Here is a 19864-nt window from a genome sequence, read left to right on the forward strand (position 1 = left end):
CCAAAACACTTCGCGCAAACTCCACCACAAGTCAAGACGCCACAGCAATCAATAAATACCCCATTATACTAAAAAAATATCCGAAGTGACGTATTTTAATGTATAATTAAAAGCTATTTCAAAAAAGCACCAAACGGGGTTTTACAGTATGCTGGCAACCCGAGAGTTACTCTGCTCTCGCACAGAACTCGGCTGCTGATTGGTGCAGCGGAGACGCCCCGCCCAGAGCCGAGCAGGAAGAGCCTGTCAGGCGGAATCCACGCCTCCTGAGCTGATAGTGTGTTTGAATCTTGTCCTCTTGTGTATGTAGTGAAACCTGCTGCGTCTGTTACACTGTCTGTACGCGCCGTCTCAGTCATGTCGGTGTTAAAATGCATTTTTAAACTGTTCGTGTTCGCCTCAGTCGCCGCCGTGGCCACGCTGCTACTGCAGCAATGGATGTCCACCAAGCAGTACGTTTTCAACAAAGACGACGTCGCGAAGTTGGCCAAACAGTACGCAGGTGAGGCTGGTTGTTGTATGTGTATAAACGTCACTCACATGTTTAAGATCTATTCCCCTCCCTGACCTCTTCAGTGACTGTAAACATGTGCTCCACAGGACAGGGCCATGAGCAGGCCTTCTCCAAAGTGGTGGTGGAGCTCAGGAGGAGGTGACTATTTATATCTCCTTTCACTCATAACCTTTATCTTAAGCGCCTTATCACGCATCAACTGATTTGTGTACTTCAACTTCAGCTTCAGAAAAGATATGCAAAATAAAGGCTGTACAGAGGTCAAAAGATAACTCTTCATTAATCTTCTACCACTTCATCCTCCACGAGGGTCCCAGCTGACATTGGGCAAAAGGTGGGGTACACCCTGGACCAAATACATCCACTCTCACACCAATGGTCAATTTAGTGTAATCAAATCTGCATGTTTTTGGACTTTGAGAGAAAACCCACTCACACACCGGTAGAACATAGTTCCGTAGTTTTGTTTTGTTTTTCCGTTATAGTTACTGAACCCGTCTTTCAGCCCGTGTCTTTAATCATGTTCTGTCATGTTCAGACATTTGAAACCACTGGCAGATTTGCAGCAGGGCCTTGTTTTGAGTCGAAATCAAAATGGCAAATTATAAAGATGGCCATTTAATGTTCCAGGTAAATCAAGAAGAGTAATGTCACCTTTAGGTTCTCATTCTTAAAGTGAATATTTTGATGGTAACTCATGGTAACACCCAAGCTTGACTTAAATAGTGAAATTAAATCAGTCAACACGTCTGTTAGAAATTGTTTCTTAATCATTTCTATTCTATCACAGGGATTAGGAGAGGAGGATTAAAATCAAAAGAGGTGGCGTTTCTCTGTTAATCTAACAGATCCAGGGTGAACTTTGTTATTATTCAAAGTTAAGTACAACAACAAAAGTTTTCAAACTGGTGCTGCAACTTTAATCCCTTATTTGGAAATGGAAATTACAAACAAGCCAATAAAATCTGTAGTCAGGGAGTGGAGATAATTATTCCTCATTCTCCCTGAGGCAGTAAATTTTTTTTTAGTAGATGATATGACTGTTTGAAGATGATGTTGTGTGTTTTTTTTTTTTAAAAGATGGGATAATTGAGTGTAAATGACACAGGTATCCAGGCCATATCCTGCCTGACGAGGACCTGCAGTGGGTGTTTGTGAATGCTGGAGGCTGGATGGGCTCCATGTGTCTGCTCCACGCTTCGCTCACAGAGTACGTGCTGCTATTTGGTACTGCAGTGGACACAGGAGGACACTCGGGTGAGGAGGGAGGGGGTTAAAGTCTGGGGGTTTTATAAATAATTTTTATGGCAAAAATGGACAAAAACTTGTTTAAATTTTGTAAAACAAGAATGTTTGCATACTTAACTTGGACATATTTTCACACAATGTCCATAAAACAAAACATTTTATTCACTGTGCGCTCCTTGTTTCTCGCAGGTCGTTACTGGGCTGAGATTTCTGACACCATCATCTCCGGCACCTTCAGACAGTGGAAGGAGGGCACGACAAAGAGTGAAATATACTATCCTGGTAATATGCTAGCACATTTTATTCTTAAATATCATATATTGTATCTGAATATTGGTCTATTAATTAATAAATATCAAGATAAATGCATCTTAATGACAGAAACAAGAAATGCGGGGTACTGAATAAACATGTTTGATGCAATAACATATACAAACTCCTTTAAAATCACAAAAGTTCAGTACCTAGCCCAACATTCAGACGATACCACAAAAGTAGCCTTAATTGCAGTTAATACAACAATATTGGAGCGTGATATCCAGTCCCACAAACATGGAGTGTATTCCTTTCTTTTCCCTTAATGGCAAGGCAAGGCAAGTTTATTTGTATAGCACCATTCTTACACAAGGCAATTCATAGTGCTTTACAGGCAGGAAATACATTTGAAATTAAAACACAATCAATTAAAAAATCAAGTAAAGAAATTAAAAACATTTAAAACATCAAACAATTTAAAATCAAGCAGAAATGAGTGTAATATAAAATCATTTGAAATTTAAGCACAATAAATTCAAAAATCAATTATGAAATTAAAACAATTTAAAACATTAAACAATTTAAGATCAACAATTTAAAACATTTAACAACTTAAAATCATGCACAAAAAAATGCAATTTAAAATCATTATTTTAAAATAATTAAAATCATTAAAAAGGAAAGTTAAAGTGGTTAAAATTGGTAATATTAGAAAGCTGCAGTAAACAATAATGTTTTTAACCCTGATTTAAACAAGCTGACAGTTTGTGCACGCCTCAGGTGTTCAGGGAGCTTGTTCCACAGGTGAGGACCATAGAAGCTAAATGCAGCTTCACCCTGCTTGGTTCTGACCCTGGGGACGCTGAGTAAACCTGTCCCTGATGACCTGAGGGGTCTGGACGCTTCATAATCAATGAGCAGCTCTGACATGTATTTAGGCCCAAGACCATTCAGCGACTTGTAGACTAGTAGCAGGATTTTAAACTCGATCCTTTGACTCAGCCAGTGCAATGATTTAAGGACAGGTGTGATATGGTCCATTTTCTTACTGTTGGTCAGGACTCTGGCAGCAGCATTCTGGATAAGCTGCAGCTGCTTGGTTGATTTTTTACTAAGACCTGTGAAGACACCATTACAATAATCTAACATACTAAGAATAAATGCATGAACAAGTTTTTCCATGTCTTGTTGAGACAGAAATCCTTTGATTCGTGCAATGTTTTTGAGATGATAATAGGCTGATTTAGTGATGGTCTTTATGTGGCTGTTAAAGTTCAGGTCTGAGTCCATAACTAAACCAAGATTTCTGGCTTTGTCAGTGGTTTTTAGTGTCATTGAGTCAAGTTGGTCACTGACCTCAAGCCTCGCATTTTTGGGACCAAAAACAATAACTTCTGTCTTTTCTGCATTGAGCTGGAGAAAATTCTGGCCCATCCACTGATTGACTTGTTGGATACACTCACTCAGCAACTGTAATGGACCGTAATCATGTGGTGACACTGTAATATAGAGTTGTGTGTCATCAGCATATGAATGGTATGAGATGTTATGATATTCCATGATCTGGGCCAGTGGGAGCATGTAGATGTTGAACAAGAGTGGCCCAAGAATGGAGCCTTGAGGGACCCCACATGTCATCTTTGTTCGCTCAGATTCACAATTTCCCAGTGAGACAAAGAAGTCACGATCTTCTAAGTAAGATTTGAGCCAATTTAGCGACGTACCAGAAATTCCGACCCACTTCTCCAGTCTTTGGAGCAGCATGTTGTGATCAACAGTGTCGAATGCAGCACTGAGATCCAGTAACACCAACACTGAAGTTTTTGATGCATCATTATTAAGACGTATGTCATTTAAGACCTTAATAAGTGCAGTTTCAGTGCTGTGGTGTGGTCGAAAACCTGACTGGAAAGCATTAAAGAGATTGTTTTGGGTCATGAAAGAGTGAATTTTTGATAAACAACTCGCTCAATGATCTTGGACAAAAATGCAAGGTTTGATATGGGTCTGTAGTTACTTATTAAAGAGGCATCCAGATTAGGCTTTTTCAAAAGAGGTTTGATCACTGCAGTTTTCAGGGCCTTGGGAAATTGTCCTGATAGAACCTGGGGCAACACAATTAAAGACATCTTTCAGCAAGCTTGTAGGCAGCACATCAAGACAGCAGGTCGTGGATTTTAGATTCTGAACCGTTTCTGTCAGAGATGTGTGGTCTACGAGCTGAAATGTTTCTAGGTTTCTAGAAGGCTGAGGAGGAACCAGTGACATAACCAAGTTGCCTGCGAAAGAGCCACATGCTGTTTGTCTTATCCCCTGAATTTTATCTGTAAAAAAAGCTGCAAAGTCATTGCATGACTTGTTGGACAGCAGTTCTGGAGGGACAGATACTGTAGGGTTTGTCAGTCTGTCGACTACAGTGAATAAAGTGCGGGCATTGGTGTTATTTCTGATAATCTCAGAGAAAAAAGACTGCCTTGCCCTTTTCAATTATTGGTTATAGATGTGAAGGCTATCTTTATAGATGTCATAATGAACCTGGAGTTTGGTTTTCCGCCATCTGCGTTCAGCCTGCCTACACTCTCTTTTTTGAGCTTTCACCTGAGTGGCGTTCCTCCATGGTGACTTTTTTCTACCAGAGATAGCTTTGGTCTTAATCGGAGCAATGGCATCCATAACAGTTACAACATTGGAGCTGAAACTATTCACAAGGTCATCAACAGAGGCTGAGGGCAGAGCTGGTGATGATATAAAAGCCTGAGTGAATAATGTACAGGTGTTATTGTTAACAGACCGCTTTCTTATCACCTCCGCTTCTCCTTTGCTAACACTAGCAGGGATGGTCATTTTACAATGAACACTGTAATGATCAGAAAGAGCAATATCAGTCACCACAACATCAGAAATGTTTAGACCCTTGGAAATAATTAGATCCAATGTATGGCCCTTGTTATGTGTTGGATATGTTACATGCTGTGAGAGTCCAATCAAGAATATTTAAGAGTTCTTTTGCACATCCATCATTCACATTATCAACATGAATGTTAAAATCACCCACTAGAACCACACGGTCAAACACAATGCAGATAATAGACAGTAGTTTGGAAAAATCAAAAAACATTGCATTATATTTTGGAGGCCTGTAAATGGTTAGAAATATTACACGACATGAGTTTCTCGACTGAACAGCAACATATTCAAAGGAGTTGAAATCTCCATACAGCATTTTCTTGCATTGGAAAGTTTCATTAAACAAATTCTTATCCACCCTAGCTTCACTAATGAAACTGAAGTTAGGAGGCGTTGATTCAATAAGGACTGCTGCACTATTTTCTTGGCCTAACCAAGTTTCAGTTAGGAACATAAAATCTAGGTGGTGCTGTATAATGTAATCATTAATTAAAAACTATTTGTTAAATACGATACGATAATGTTAAATCTTGTGTCCCACAGGTGACACTATTGTTCACAGCCCAGGCGAGGCCACGTCAGTGCAGTGGACCGCAGGGACGTGGATGGTTGAATATGGCAGAGGTTTCATCCCGTCCACGCTAGGATTTGCTCTGGCTGACACTCTGTTCAGCACCCAGGACTTTGTCACAATGTTTTACACTGTACGAGTCTACGTGAAGGGAATGCTGCTGGAGGCTGGTACACTACTTACAGAAGCTGGAGTTTTCTGAGGCACCTTTTTTGCACATGGACAGTAACATGGAAGGTTTACTTTGGGATGCTATTCTATCCAGGACGATGCACACATATGTGCTGGATACTTACAAGTTTAGTTTTTTAAAAAATTACCACCATTTCTAGACAATCCAAATTGGCTATAACACCATTGATACCACCATCATCATCATCAAAGTGCTTCCCCCTCATTTACGCCTTTACATCACATTAATGTACTTACTCACCAGAGGAGTCAGCATTCCTCTGATAGCACAAACTGCCTAAATATTCTGTGAGGTCTTCAGAACCTCCCAAAATGATCCATATTGATATAAGAACTGAGACTTAAAAGAAACCTTGCAACCACTTGCCCAAATGCACAGTAGACAAGCCACTATTTTCTTAGTAAATATCTGTTTCCCTTTTATGTACTTGTCAATTCTCTCTCTCAATGTTTGTATCAAGCTTCCCGAAGACCATTTCCTGATCATCACTAACCTGTTTGTACTATATGTAGTATATGTACCAAATATACTGCATAACTGATCATAAATGGGAATTCGCTGCTGAATCTCCACCTGATACAGCGGTTCATTTTCTCTTACCCCAAAAATCCAATTTGATGACCACAGCGACAGCTCAGTGTGTTCTCAGATGGACTGTGGACAAAAACAAAAAGTGCCGGACGTAAAAACCTCAGTGTTCCTTAATTAAAGCTGACGAGCAGATGTGCAATTTACTGTAAGGTAATGATGGAAACTGCAGGAAGAAATAAATATTTCTGATGGAAAATTATACAATTCTGTTGTCGTTTTATTCAGGATCAGTATAAAAGAGCTGGCCGACACTGACCACTGTACTTCAGTACAACATTCACATATCTGTTCTTCACTTGATGTATTTCAAGCTATTTTTACATTTACTCCACTACATTTCCTAAATAAATTGTGTAATTTCCTCGAACTATCTTTGCTACTTGTTACTCCCAAATAAATGGCACCTGCTTTATTTTCACAGACACAAATACTACTCTGCATGCAACGACAACCACATTCTTACTTTCCAGCAAACAAATCCCAGCATGACGTTCATTATTACTCTTGCTCTGCTAAACAAACGACAACGCATGTGGGTAATTTTTATAAGGTAAACCAAAGGTCAGTAAACTCACAGAATTGAATCCTGCATCCTGTGGAGGCTTTGTGTAAAGTATGGATGAGGTGTGAGTCAGTGAGGAGGTTATTCAATGAAAGGGACAGTAAATGTCAACATGGATGCAAACAATGTGTATTATGTAAAGGTCTGGGTGATAAGAGAAATGTTTGTATTTTATAATCATGCATATACAAACCACTGCTTGTGCAGTACACACACACACTTACACACATGGTGATGTCCCTGCCCGTCTATCCATCTGTGTATGTGTTGTGTTGCCACATTATCCCAGGTATAGATTTAATGTCAGTCTAACAAAGTGGCCTGACCTCACTGCTCCCCTTCTCTTTAAGCCCTTTAAAGGAGATGTATTCAGAATCGAAGGCGTGTGACCGGTGCTGAAATACCAACCTTTCCCGTGCGGCGGACGCACCTTAATGGGACAGACGATGGCCTCATTGACTAATCTACTCACTTCTTCCAGGGTGAAAATGGCCTCCCGCCACATGTTGGGACTGTATAATTGAACACACACAAAGAGAGACACACAAACAATAAAGGATGTAACTAGAAAATATAACACAGAACAGAAAAACAAACATGATTCATGTCTAAAAAGTCACATAACATAAGAAAACTCCCAGCAAAGGTAGTTACTGCTCTCTGGTGTTAAGATTTAGTATCATAAACTGAACAATTCAGTTGAAATCAGCTGAAAAACTTTGGGCTATAATGACTAAAAACAAACAAACAAATAAGCAAATGAAACAAAAACAGAAGAAACAGGAAAACACTGACTCAGGATCCTCAACTATCCCTGTTATCCTCCAGCCCAGTAAGTGGCAGTATACACCTCATTAGAAGAAGAAGAAAAACGGCATATCTGTTTACTAAGTGTAACCATGGCAACTAGAGGACCCGGACCCGAACCACGGAGACCTGTTTGACTTTGAAGTCATGGCATGACTTTAAAGAGAAGAAGGAGGCAACGAGGCAACAATGCAACACTGTGCAAGCAAACCACCGTAAAACAAAAAGTCAAAAGAAGAAGAATAAGGAGACTGAGGAGAAGAAGAAGTGGAGGACTCGCTGCCTCTCGAACCTTCTCGCATCATGATGGAGTTGTCATATCAGTCCATGAAAATCGCTAATCAAGTCCGGGAGGCGGTGAGTGTGTTATATTTACAAAGATGTGTTGCACACAGATCATACAATGTCACCTAAGCCATGACGTCGCTGTGTTTTAGATATCATACTGTGTAGCAAACGACCGCTAAATCACTGCAACGCAGTTAGCATTTAAGCTAACCGGGCTGAGGATACGGAAAGTCATCGGCGTCTAGCTGGTTGCCTAGATACCAAGATATTTGCGGAAATGTGTCGCCCTCTAGTGGCTAAAAACTTAAACTATATTTAAGTTAAACTCCTATTACTTTAATTACATTTTATTGAAATAGAAGTAAAAAAGTATTCAAACTTGCTCAAGTTAAAGTGTTGTTACTTTGATTATATTTTAGTAGAAGTAAGAAAAAACAGGTTTTGAAGTGAAGTATAGTAAAAGCTTCCTGATCGTGTTCTCCACTGTCAACAGGATGACGTGAAGACCGAGATGAGGAAGAAAAGCCTCCTCATCCTCATCCACCACCACCTGCTGGGACAAGGGTCAGTATGTATGTTGGCTTTGTTGATTTTAAATATATTCTCTTCAATAACTCTGTTGTATAATTTCATTACGGTGAGCTACAGAGTTTTCTCTGCCTTCTATCCTGGTAAAATAAAAGCTCAAATAAAAATAACGTGTGTGTGTCTACTTTTTGATGAGTGAGGTAGAAATGTTGTGGTGTTTCACAGTAAATACTTCAGTGACAGGTTAAATAACATTTATGGATGGATACGCCCAGTTTGCAGATGTAACAAAAACGTAAAATCACGTTGACTGGCATCATAAGACAGAGTAGAAATATTTAGTTGTGTAACTGTTTGATCTTTGAAATTGGGTGCATGTCTGTGTGTGTGTGTGTGTGTGTGTGTGTGTGTGTGTGTGTGTGTGTGTGTGTGTGTGTGTGTGTGTGTGTGTGTGGAGCAGCTACATGGACACAGCAGCAGCCTTGGACCAGGAGACGAGTGGGAGTCTCAGGAAGTTTGACGTTTGCGACAACATCGACCTGGAGATGGTGCTGATGGAGTTTGAGAGCTATCAGTATGTCAAATTCCAGAAATATCCCAAGCTCATCAGAAAAACACTGGAACTAGGTATGTGACCACCACTCAGACTCTGAGCAACATACAGTTTAGTTTAGTTTATTAGGATCCACTATTAGCTTCCGGATGTTACATTGTTATAATTAATGTCAGTTAAATTAGGTTAAAAAAATACTGTTATTAAATGTTTTTAATTTTACTTTTTTTTAATGGTCAAGGTGAAAACAGATCCAAAAGTGGTGGAGTGAAGCGGTAAGATTGTGATTTCATGTCCAACATATTAAAGTCATACACAGTCTCACAGTGTCTACAATTACATTTTCAACACACACACAACAATACAAGTTGTGACGAAGTGCAATAATTTCCAATATTCACTCACCTGGTTTCATCTACTGATCTCTTTGTCCCTCAGGAGTCCCTGTTCAGCCTTGAGGCGTCTTCCCAAAATCAATGCACCCCAAAGCTCGCAGTCTGGAAGTGGAACCAAAAAGACAGCCATCAGTGTATTTACAACTTATACAGCTTTAAACACATCATAAAGCTAACATATTTAAGTTCATTACATTACATTAATTTAATTGAACTGCTTTTCATTTTGCAGGAAAACTTCTCATCTGCTCCTCCAGAAATGTCAGACTTTGGTCTCAACGTTACCGCCATCAAAACTGGACCAACAGGGGAGGTCACCATACACAACACGGTATTATTTCTTTTTTTAAAATACATACATATATTTTAAGACTTAAATAATATTTTTTCTTTTCTTTTGGGCTTCAAATCACTCATGGATGAAAACTACACATTTATTCTGAACGACAAACTGAAACTGTGTTCACTTTGTTGTTATGTCGACAGTATATTCACTTAAAAATGACAAAAATAGCAAACTTTCTTAAATATGACTATTTTTCTAAATGCATTAACATACTTGTATTTATTTTAGCTTCAGGAACGTCTGCTGAAGCCCCTCAGTGGCTTATCCGACATGGACGGCGAGATGGCGGAACTGGCTGCAATCATCAGCAGGGTACGACACACCATGCACACACACACATTTAAAGTCTCCATTGTACACAAAAGAAGGACAGAAAACACATGCATGATCAAACACAAACACATACACATTTGTCAGACCACCTGTCATAAATCAAGTTATTGTATTGTTATTTATTTGGCAAATAAACTGAATTCACCATTTTATAACGAAATTTGAGCTGGCAAAATTATTTTTTTCTGTTCAGGAATGCAAGTAAATAACTATAATTGTACATCTTGAATCAAGGAATAATTAATTCTGTTTCTTGTTTGTAAAACAGTAAATTATAAAACTCATGTATAACAATAATACTTGTATTTTAGCATTAAAAATATTATTTCAGATGAAAAAGCTTCTACACACTGATGTGTTACCCATTACAGAAACCTAAAAAAATATTTTGATCATTAGCAATGCTGTTGAGTAGATTTTCTCATAGATGCCAATATTTCAGAAAACATCCTTTAAATGATATCTGTGATACCTAATATGGCCACTAGAGAGCAGTAAAAGCTTTGTTGTGAATGAATTGATCTGTTGTATTAATGAAGGCCCATCTAGGCTCTATCTATTTCCCTTATCTGATGTTTCATTCTAAAGGACACCTATTTAAGCCTAAATGCACAAGGAGAGAGTGTGTGTGTCTGATGTCTCCCACATACATCCCTCACTCTGTGTGTGTGTGTCCTTACCCCTAAAGGACATATATTCGCACAGCCCCAATGTGCGCTGGAAAGACATCATCGGCCTGGAGGATGCCAAGCGATTAGTCAAAGAGGCCGTCGTCTATCCCATTAAGGTGTGGCCGCTGCCCGAGCACGTTGGTATTTCAGCACCGGTCACCCATCTTCGATTCTGAATACATCTCCTTTAAAGGGCTTAAAGAGAAGGAGGGCGACGGGGTCAGGCCAGTTTGTTAGGCTGACATTAAATCTATATCTGGGATAATGTGGCAACGCACATATACACAGATGGATAGACGGTTGAGGAGGTGGAAGCGCACGTGAAATGCCATGAAAAATTCATATTATAGTTCACTAACCGGGCGTTTAAAGCACTTCTGCATAATATACAGATGATTCACGTGCAATTAAAAGGGAAACACATGAGCAACACGCGGGTAAAACACATACATACACATCTATTATCGTCATCGTTATCCCTCAGACGACAGCAAATCAGGACGTCTGCATCCTGTTGACATTTACACACAGAGATGAGGACTGATGCGTCTATCTCCTATTCTGCTGCAGCCCTTTATTGAATAACACCGTCCCCTTCACCTCCTGTCTCCATTATTATTCATTCCCTGCGATATAAGGTCAGTTTGGCCTTTTTGAGTCGGGGCCCTCCTAAAAAAAAAATTCACTCTGATTTGTGGCATGTGGTATTTGCAGCACTGACTCAGCGAGCTCTACATTAGGTAAATCAGGCTGTTTTGCACACAGCTCAGCAAGAACACAGAAATGTATGTTACTGCTGCCAAAAAGGTGACAATGAGTTCAATAAATTCCTTTCATTCTGACATTAGTTTAGCTTTTATTTCCCTTTTTATATGTCTTATTTGCACGTTTTTGCCTTCTCTTTCTGACACTTTTTTCCTCCACTGTCTTGACAGTATCCTCAGCTGTTCACAGGCATCCGCTCTCCATGGAAGGGCCTGCTGCTCTACGGGCCCCCAGGTGAGACCTCCAGTGCGGTATGGCTTTGTCAGGGTCTCTGATAGAGAGAAAACATGTTATTGTTGTTGTCTGCAGCAGCATTTTAAACAGATACTGCAATCATAACTAAGGAGCTTCAAATGTGGTGCGTTCCATTTACAATGGAAGTCAGATCTGGAAGAGGTATAACCTCCGAATTGACTCAAAAAACATGGATCCAAACGTTAGTTTTGATATGGAACAATAAATAGTTCACAATACAAGCATATTTATGATGCAAAATAAATGTATTAATTGATAAATATAAACAGAAATAACTGAAAAAAAATGAACAGTACTTTGTACAATTCACTTAATGTGAAACAAGACAGACATGCAATTAACAGTTAAAGTAGCAGAATCAGCTATTTTTTTTAAACTCAATATTTGAGACCTTTTTGAGAGGAACCATTGTTTGTGAAGCCAGTATATCAATTGAATATGTTTTCTGTATCTCTGATGAAGCACCATGTCTTAATACACTACATTTCTTTCATAATGTACCTTTAATTAGTGGTTAAAATGTAGAATTGTGAGCATGTGGTTCATATACACACACACAGGTACAGGTAAGACCCTGCTGGCCAAGGCTGTGGCTACAGAGTGCAAGACGACTTTTTTCAACATCTCAGCCTCAAGCATCGTCAGCAAGTGGAGGGGAGATTCTGAGAAACTGGTCAGGGTACGTGAGACATACATATTAATAAAAAAAAAATAATAATAATGCAATGTCATGAAACATACTTTGTGTGTATGTTTCTGTGCAGGTATTGTTTCTGCTGGCCAGATACCACGCCCCATCCACCATCTTCCTAGACGAGCTGGAGTCAGTGATAGGACAGAGAGGAGCCGGCATGGGGTGAGCTTTGACCACAAAGTGCGCTAAATGTAGCTGTGGCTGAAGGTTTGGGCGTCTTCAACACTACTAAAAAGTGTTTCTGACCCCATCGTTAACTCTGCGCTCATGTCGCTGTAAAGAGCTTTGAATTATTCATGTGCAGTCGATGCAAGAGTGGACTGATTCTTGTTTCTTTCAGAAAAGAACACGAGAGCAGTTACAGGATGAAGACTGAGCTACTGATACAGATGGACGGACTGGTGAAATCAGAGGACGTGGTGTTTGTCCTGGCTGCCTCCAACCGGCCGTGGTAAATACTGGCATCGACACATGACACTATTATAATTTTGTAAATAAAATCAACTAAAGACTTTTCCAATAAAATATCTTTAAACTCATCCTTGAATTAGAGTATAGTGGGCATTATTTTGATGATAAGGCTCCATCTTGTCCTAAATCTATAACACAATAAACAGAGCTCATGTTTGACTTAATAAAATCATACTCGGATAAACCGCATAGATTTTTTTTGCCTTAATTGTTCTGCTCTTTAATATATCTGTGTTGTCAACACATTAGTGAAGAAATAACTTGTTTTTAAACTTCCTACTGATTTATGTCCCTTTCTTTTCAGTGAAACAGTAATAGATGTCATTATCATCTTAAACATCCAATTTGAAGCCACTGAGAATCAACATTAAAAATAAATTGCGTGAAGAAGCAAGTTGGTGATAATAATGACACTTCTTGCATCCTAGAACAGGAACTTAGATTTTTTTTTTAATAATTGACGGTAGTTTGTTAAAAATAAAGTGGAATAATTGCATTTTAGGGAAAATGGTTTGTCAGGTTTGTGCTCCTCCTCCAGGGAACTGGACCACGCCATGCTGCGGAGGTTAGAGAAGAGGATTCTCGTGGGTCTTCCCACCACAGGAGCTCGACAGGCCATGATCTCTCACTGGCTGCCTCCACTGAACTCCACACAAGGAGTGGAGCTACAGACAGAGCTGGACTATGAAACCCTGGCAAAGGTAAGATCTTTAGAAATGATGCTTGTTTTCTTGAACTAGTTTACCTTGAAAAGAGAAAATCATGATACAGTGTTTTTTTTCTTTGTTTCAGAATACGGACGGTTACTCTGGCTCTGACATCCAACTCGTGTGTAAAGAAGCTGCCATGAGACCAGTGCGCAAGATCTTCGATCTCCTGGAGTCACATCAGCACGGTGAGAAGACAACAACATACGCAAACGCCAACAGCTCACAGCTAAACGATCAGCGAACCTAAAAAAAATCCAAAACATTACCTCGCTGTCACTGTCTGTCCACAGAGACCACTGCCCTGCCCGCCGTCAAGCTGGACACTGTGACCACGGCAGACTTCTTCGACGTCATCGCACACACCAAACCTTCAGCCCGGAACCTGATGAACAAATACATAGCGTGGGAGAGCGAGTACGAGTCTGTCTGACACAGGAATGAAACACTCAAGAGAGGGCAAACCTTTGCCAAGGCTCCCAGGAAATGTCCTAAAAATCCAGTGTTTACTTTTTGAGTTTTATTGCTCATGAACAGACAAACATGGACAAAAAACATCAAGACTGTCACACGTGTTCTATGAACCACTGATGAAGGAGAAGATGAGGTGTTTAGGATGATGAGGATCCTTTTAAAGCTCCTGTGTGTGGTTAGAGTGTGGTCTTTTTTCCTGTGCAAATAAGTGCATGTTTAAAAGAAAATGGAATGCTCTGCTGTTACTTGTAGCTCATAGCAACTTTTGCAGGATGTGTTCAACAGCAGCTGGGAAGCTATCACAGGTCAGGTGAGGAGGAGGGTTGATTTTACTTTCATCGCCTTCTCTGTATTTACCTGGAAAAATTATGAGAGAAAAACGGAATGACGTTAGTCACATGACAGTGAGATGATTTGTTTCATTTGAGACAGAGAGACAAAATGAAAAGAGTGAAAGGAAGAAAATAAGCTGAAGAAATTAAACTCTTACCAGTTCTGACAAGAATACCCAGCATCCCTGCATCCTGAGCTCCACCGACATCATCTCTTGCATCCTGTAGGAAAACAAAATGTAACACTGCTACTACACCTATAGTCAGATCAACAGTATATGCTGTTTAAACCACTGGTTTGTCCATTAGGAGTCTCACGGCTTCATGTAGAGCTGTAGAACAAACTATTATTTTCATAATTGTTTTGATTCAAAATCGAGTAATTGGTCCGTAAAATGTCAGAAAATGTTGAAAAATGTGAATCTGTGTTTACCAAACCTGGAAATTGTGATGTTCTCAAACTTCTTGTTTTTCCACAAATACAAATAATTCAAGTTTTAATGATTTCTTTCAGCTGAGAAATCAGAAAACTTTCCAACCAATGGATCAGCAAAAATAGTTGATTTATTTACAAATCGATTAATCAAACAATCATTGCAGCCCTACTTCAAATGTCAAGTGTGATAAAATAATAATACACACAGGGGCGGTCCTGGCTAGATTTACTCCCTGGGCGAACCATCCCTTGCCCCCCCCCAAAAAAAATGTACCCCCAAACCCCGCCACCAACACAACAATATATTAATATTTTTTGTATTATTTTATTATATATAATCTTAAATACAACTAGGTAACAAGGACAGAGAAAAAATACAAGATAAATAAATTAAATACAGTATATAAACACCAAAGTAAATTTTTCATCACAGGATCTAATAACAATGCTTAAAATTCCCAGAAGAAAGCTAAAATAAAATAAATAAAATAAAAAAAGATTCCTGCAGTAAACTAGTTCGCATTTTACATGCAAGTTTTGTTTTGCATCATCCTAATACCAACTGAACAGTTCCAGTTATGATAACACACCAGTTTTGTACATAGATAATTAACATAATCTGAATTCAGTGCTCAGACTGTAGCAGATTTTTCCACCTGGGTTTTTCACCCCGTTTACAACAGCATCTACATCATTAACTTTATTACCTTTTGCCAACACCGTCCATTTGCCTGTCAATCAGTCACGTGAGTCACGTAGATGGATGCACAGATTTTTTGTTTTGTTTTAATTTTTCACATAACCCCATTAATTACATGTAGGTTTATGGGTCTATGGTAATTTTAGGAATGAAATACAATTTATTTGGAAGCCGTTTGTGTTGTGTGGCCTGGGATCAGTCTATCCCTCGCCCCCCTCCTCCATGCCAACCTCTGCAGTCGCAAGATGGATTGTTTTTCATTGCCCCAGATTTTGGACTGTCATCTTTTAGGTTTTGATGCTACACCGGCTCGCCAACACACTTGGTAGCTATTCAGCTGTAACTTCACTAACACATGCTGCTACATTTTACACACTGTACCTTAACTCACTGTTAATAAATCATAATTGAAAAAAGAAAGAAAAAAGACTTACATCTCCTATCATGACAGCTTCATCTGGACTACAGCCTAAATCTGACAAAGCCTGTTTGAAGGAAACAACCAGAGAAGAAGTTTTTAATTTAGTAGTTAATAGTTCATTAATATACAGAACAACTTTATAGTTGGTTTAGCAAATATTACACATCATTTGTATAAATAAATCTCTTTTTTCAGGAAGGGAGAAGGTGATAAAAGTATCATTTAGAATTTCTGACCTGTGTGAAAAAGGTCTTCTCCGGTTTTCCCACCACAGTAGCTTTACAGTCTGCAGCATACTCCAGTCCCGTCACAAAGGGCCCAGGACCGAGGGCCAAACCGTCTTTACGTTTGTAGTAACGAGCCTTATGAATGGCAATGAGAGGAGCGCCGTCTAAAATCATTCTGTTAGACATATACAGATGTTGAACACAGACTGTGGTGACTGATATTTAGAAGTAAACAAAGACATGGATGACATTCACACAACAAGACTGAATGATCTTAGACTTAACCTGCTTAAAAATGATTACAAATTGTTATAAGTGACATTTTCACATCTTAACGGGAGACTAAAAATGTGATTCACCTGAAAGCCTTGTTGAGAGTTTGGTAGTTGAAGTGATCAGGAGCGAGGCCAAAGACAACGGCGTTAGGTTCTGACGTGTCAATACCTGTAGATAGAGAGTGACTGATGATCTAATTATCAGTTAATCACTTTAACTTGACTTCAATCATCAAGTCATAGCTAAAGAAACATGAATAGCATGAATGTAAAAGTAATTTACAGTAAAATGTAAGTATTTATGAAAGTAAAACAACCTGCAGTTAAACAAAACATTGTTTTGTCTTGTCAAAACAAACTAGTTTAGGCTGTGATTTCATTTATTTGGTAATAACTGACTTTCAAAAGGAGAACATTTGAGAAAAATTAAGACAATTTAACCATTAACTGATGCACTGTTTCTCTTTCTCAAACACATATACTTCACTTTGAACCCAGTACCTGTGAAGTCCTCCAGTGCGCCATCATCCACCAGCAGCAGAGGTCTGTGTTGTTTCTGTTCTAACAGACTCCTCGCTGCACTCAGAGATGTGAAGATCTCCTTTTCCTGCAAAGAAAAGTTAATTTGACAGAACACACAAAGACAAATAAACAAGTTAACAGACCTCCACCAGGGTGTAAACACATTTTTACATTAAAGGTGAAGTAAGTAGTTTATAGTGACATCTAGAGGAGAGGCTGAAATTTACAACAACGAACTGCTCCTCTGCTCACCCCCTCCCTTCCCTGAGCGCTACAGTATCCTCAGCCGGTCAAATGTCGTCCTCGTCGTCTTCCTCCGTGTCAGCAGATGAGGTTCTAGTATTTATTCAGATGTATAAATGTGTCTTTTGTATATCGCTGTAAAATACGTGTGGTCCTCTATTCTAAACGCGTAAAAACATCAGCTCTCAGCCTCGTCTCGGCGCTCTCTCCAGCTGACCAGTACTTTTCCACTCTGTTTATACCTCAGACTTCCTGCTCCGTCAGTGGAGGCGGGACTTCCACTACAAGTAAAGCGACGCTTGATTTGTTCTCTCGGGTTTGTGTATACAGGCTCCAGTAGAAACATGGCGTCTCGCTGCTAACAGTGGCAATGCAACAGCGGCCCGTGACCATGTTATTTTACATGACTTTTTGAAACACTATGAAAATGAAACAAAAACTATTACACAGCGTCTAGACAATGCAGGAGCACATAATATGTATAAAAAAGTGGATTTTGGGTCATATAAACCCATAAATACTACGCAGTGTCCCTTTAAGTTCCACTGGATTCAGAAGACTTTCTCAGGTGTTTTACCTGAACATCAAAGTTGAGCTGTCGCAGTCGTTCCAATAAGTGCCTCTTACTCTCTTTGGTCGTGTTTGTGACAAACTTCACAGCAACAGGCGCCTGTCGTAGCCTGAAGAGCATAAGACAAGACAAATTATACACCTGAAGTTATCAAGACTTTGTAGGTTCCTGTCCCTGGTTTGGGGACACATGTTTCTCACCTGTTCAGTGCGTCCTGTGCTCCAGGAACTGCCGTGTCCTCGATGTGCAGAGTTCCACTCAGGTCAATGAGAACGGCCTTCAGAGCTCGTCTTCCTGCCATCCTGCGGCAGTGTAGATGACCCCAGCCTGTGAAACAACAGTAGCACATGAGCATGTTAGCATTGGCCTCAGATTGACTCTCGACACACGGTTGGATTAGAGCTGCCTGTACTTCAGTCTCTGATTATGATTTTCTAAACCTCTAAATAGAGCATCACAAAGGTTCACTTTAAATGGAGCTTTGATCAGTTTTAAAACGCTTATGTTTTTTTCTTTCTTTTTTTAAATAATCCATTATTTTAGAGATTACACATTCATAATCATAATTCACATCAGTGATGGCAGAACTGATCAGATTACTGCTTTATTCAAACCTACATTGGGACAAACTGACAGGATTATTGACTGGTTTGTCTCAAGTATTTATGGTACGCTGCCTAGAACACAGATTTTTGTATCTTATTAGAAAATGATTTAGATTGTGATCTCCCTTTATTTAGACATGCTTGGATTTCTGTCATGTAGTTATCAATGTGAGGGCACAATTAATGCTCTTATTCCCCCGACAGACACACACACATTTTGCCAATACTGGAGAAAGTGTGTGGCTTTCCAGCTTTGTTGCGTATTACAGTCGTATAACATTATATACATATATATATATATAACAATATACAGTTCATTATATATAGAAAAGAACACATTCAGTGCTTAGTGTTGTTTTCATTTTAATATTCAATTGATTTTGTCTTGGTTGTGGCAAGTTCTCATTTATTGTTTAAAATTACCGTTTGATTTCTGTGAACTTACTAAAAACAGCTTCATTGCGTAACAATCAGCAGTGGCGTGTTTGCACCTGACATTATTTTAATTAATAGTTTATTTTCAGGTGTGTTATGACTTTTGTTGCTCCCGTTTCTACGAGAAATGCAACGTTTTCGAACTTTGCATGAATGTTAGCTTACGTTTAAACATTTTTCAACCGCTGTTACGAGTAAAATCTGTAGCTAGCTAAAAACGACAAACTGTATTAAAAAGCTTCCTCTTCAGCTGTTACGCCGGCAGCTATTCATTTTCACTCGTTGGCGATAAAAATGAAACCTTACCGACGCGAATTCGCTGTTATTACAAACACACTGCTGGTTTCGTTCTATGAAAACGACATGACAACACATTCATTTCAAAATAATTGAGATTTAAACATGAGGCTAACCTTTAGCAACAGCCGCCCCTTGCTTGATTTCTTCTTCATCGGCTAAATCTATATGTATATGTCTGGTGTATTTGTGGGTGGTGCTGCCACCTGCAGGTCAAAACGTACAACTGTGCCACCCTCCTTACTGCAGGATTGTGCTAAAAGTGTTGTTTTCTTACATTATTTGGGGGCAAATAACACTTTTAATGTCACTTTTATTTTAATATTTTTGATACAAATCTTATTTTATTCTCTGTTATTACAATTTCATTACAGTTTCTGTGTTATAATCAGATGTTTATTATTCGTAACAACTTAATCAAACATTCAAATAAATAAATGAATGCATAGAAACATATGTGTCCAATCCCACTAACAAACTAACCACCAGCAGATGCATCACATTAGTGCATGTCTCACTCTGGTCAGATAGATTTAATATGGAGGGGGGTATTATTATTAAAACATTAAACCTTCTCTCTGCGTGACGCCAAAAAAAGAACACTAAACAAATCCTCTTTTCATGTTTCAAAACCGCATAGTGATTAACACTGATGCTACTCCTTATGAATGT

At 39.1% G+C, this 19864-nt stretch overlaps 3 protein-coding genes across 4 annotated transcripts; 2 read left to right on the forward strand and 1 right to left on the reverse strand.

The window, feature by feature from the left end:
* The first annotated feature begins 238 nt into the window (after window positions 1–238).
* Window positions 239–6472, forward strand: sigmar1 (sigma non-opioid intracellular receptor 1). The gene is made up of 5 exons (XM_083902751.1): window positions 239–502; window positions 601–652; window positions 1623–1771; window positions 1952–2044; window positions 5468–6472. The coding sequence occupies exons 1-5, from the start codon at window positions 358–360 to the stop codon at window positions 5695–5697; spliced, it is 669 nt and encodes a 222-aa protein (XP_083758877.1). The 5' UTR covers window positions 239–357; the 3' UTR covers window positions 5698–6472.
* Window positions 6473–7929: 1457 nt separating this feature from the next.
* Window positions 7930–14087, forward strand: katnal2 (katanin p60 subunit A-like 2; the record flags this gene model as incomplete). Its single annotated transcript, XM_083902357.1, has 15 exons — window positions 7930–8005; window positions 8430–8500; window positions 8925–9091; window positions 9259–9292; window positions 9456–9546; window positions 9645–9743; window positions 9987–10070; window positions 10780–10878; window positions 11698–11761; window positions 12343–12461; window positions 12547–12638; window positions 12817–12927; window positions 13486–13648; window positions 13740–13842; window positions 13948–14087. Exons 1-15 carry the CDS (start codon window positions 7952–7954, stop codon window positions 14085–14087), a joined length of 1491 nt encoding a protein of 496 aa, XP_083758483.1. The 5' UTR covers window positions 7930–7951.
* hdhd2 (haloacid dehalogenase-like hydrolase domain containing 2) lies at window positions 13990–19335 on the reverse strand. Of its 2 annotated transcripts, XM_083902682.1 has the most exons (10): window positions 19309–19335; window positions 18056–18182; window positions 17862–17964; window positions 17021–17126; window positions 16604–16688; window positions 16254–16419; window positions 16031–16081; window positions 14619–14682; window positions 14375–14485; window positions 13990–14039 (listed from the first exon to the last, which is right to left on the reverse strand). In XM_083902682.1, exons 2-9 carry the CDS (start codon window positions 18154–18156, stop codon window positions 14382–14384), a joined length of 780 nt encoding a protein of 259 aa, XP_083758808.1. In that variant the 5' UTR covers window positions 18157–18182; window positions 19309–19335; the 3' UTR covers window positions 13990–14039; window positions 14375–14381. The 2 variants fall into 2 exon arrangements, with proteins under 2 accessions (XP_083758808.1, XP_083758807.1); XM_083902681.1 differs by lacking the exon at window positions 13990–14039 and having other exon boundaries at window positions 14270–14485.
* Window positions 19336–19864: the final 529 nt, after the last annotated feature.

The sequence above is a fragment of the Microchirus variegatus genome (genome assembly GCF_963457635.1).
Source record: "Microchirus variegatus genome assembly, chromosome: 16".
Classification (NCBI taxonomy): Eukaryota; Metazoa; Chordata; class Actinopteri; order Pleuronectiformes; family Soleidae; genus Microchirus; species Microchirus variegatus.

Coding starts and splice junctions, on each gene's coding strand:
- sigmar1 (XM_083902751.1), top strand. CDS start 358: ATGTCGGTGTTAAAATGCATTTTTAAACTGTTCGTGTTCGCCTCAGTC. Junction 653..1,622: donor GTGGTGGAGCTCAGGAGGAG/GTGACTATTTAT, acceptor TAAATGACACAG/GTATCCAGGCCATATCCTGC. Junction 2,045..5,467: donor GAGTGAAATATACTATCCTG/GTAATATGCTAG, acceptor TGTGTCCCACAG/GTGACACTATTGTTCACAGC.
- hdhd2 (XM_083902682.1), bottom strand. CDS start 18,156: ATGGCAGGAAGACGAGCTCTGAAGGCCGTTCTCATTGACCTGAGTGGA. Junction 16,420..16,603: donor ACTCTCAACAAGGCTTTCAG/GTGAATCACATT, acceptor TATGTCTAACAG/AATGATTTTAGACGGCGCTC. Junction 14,486..14,618: donor GGGTATTCTTGTCAGAACTG/GTAAGAGTTTAA, acceptor TAATTTTTCCAG/GTAAATACAGAGAAGGCGAT.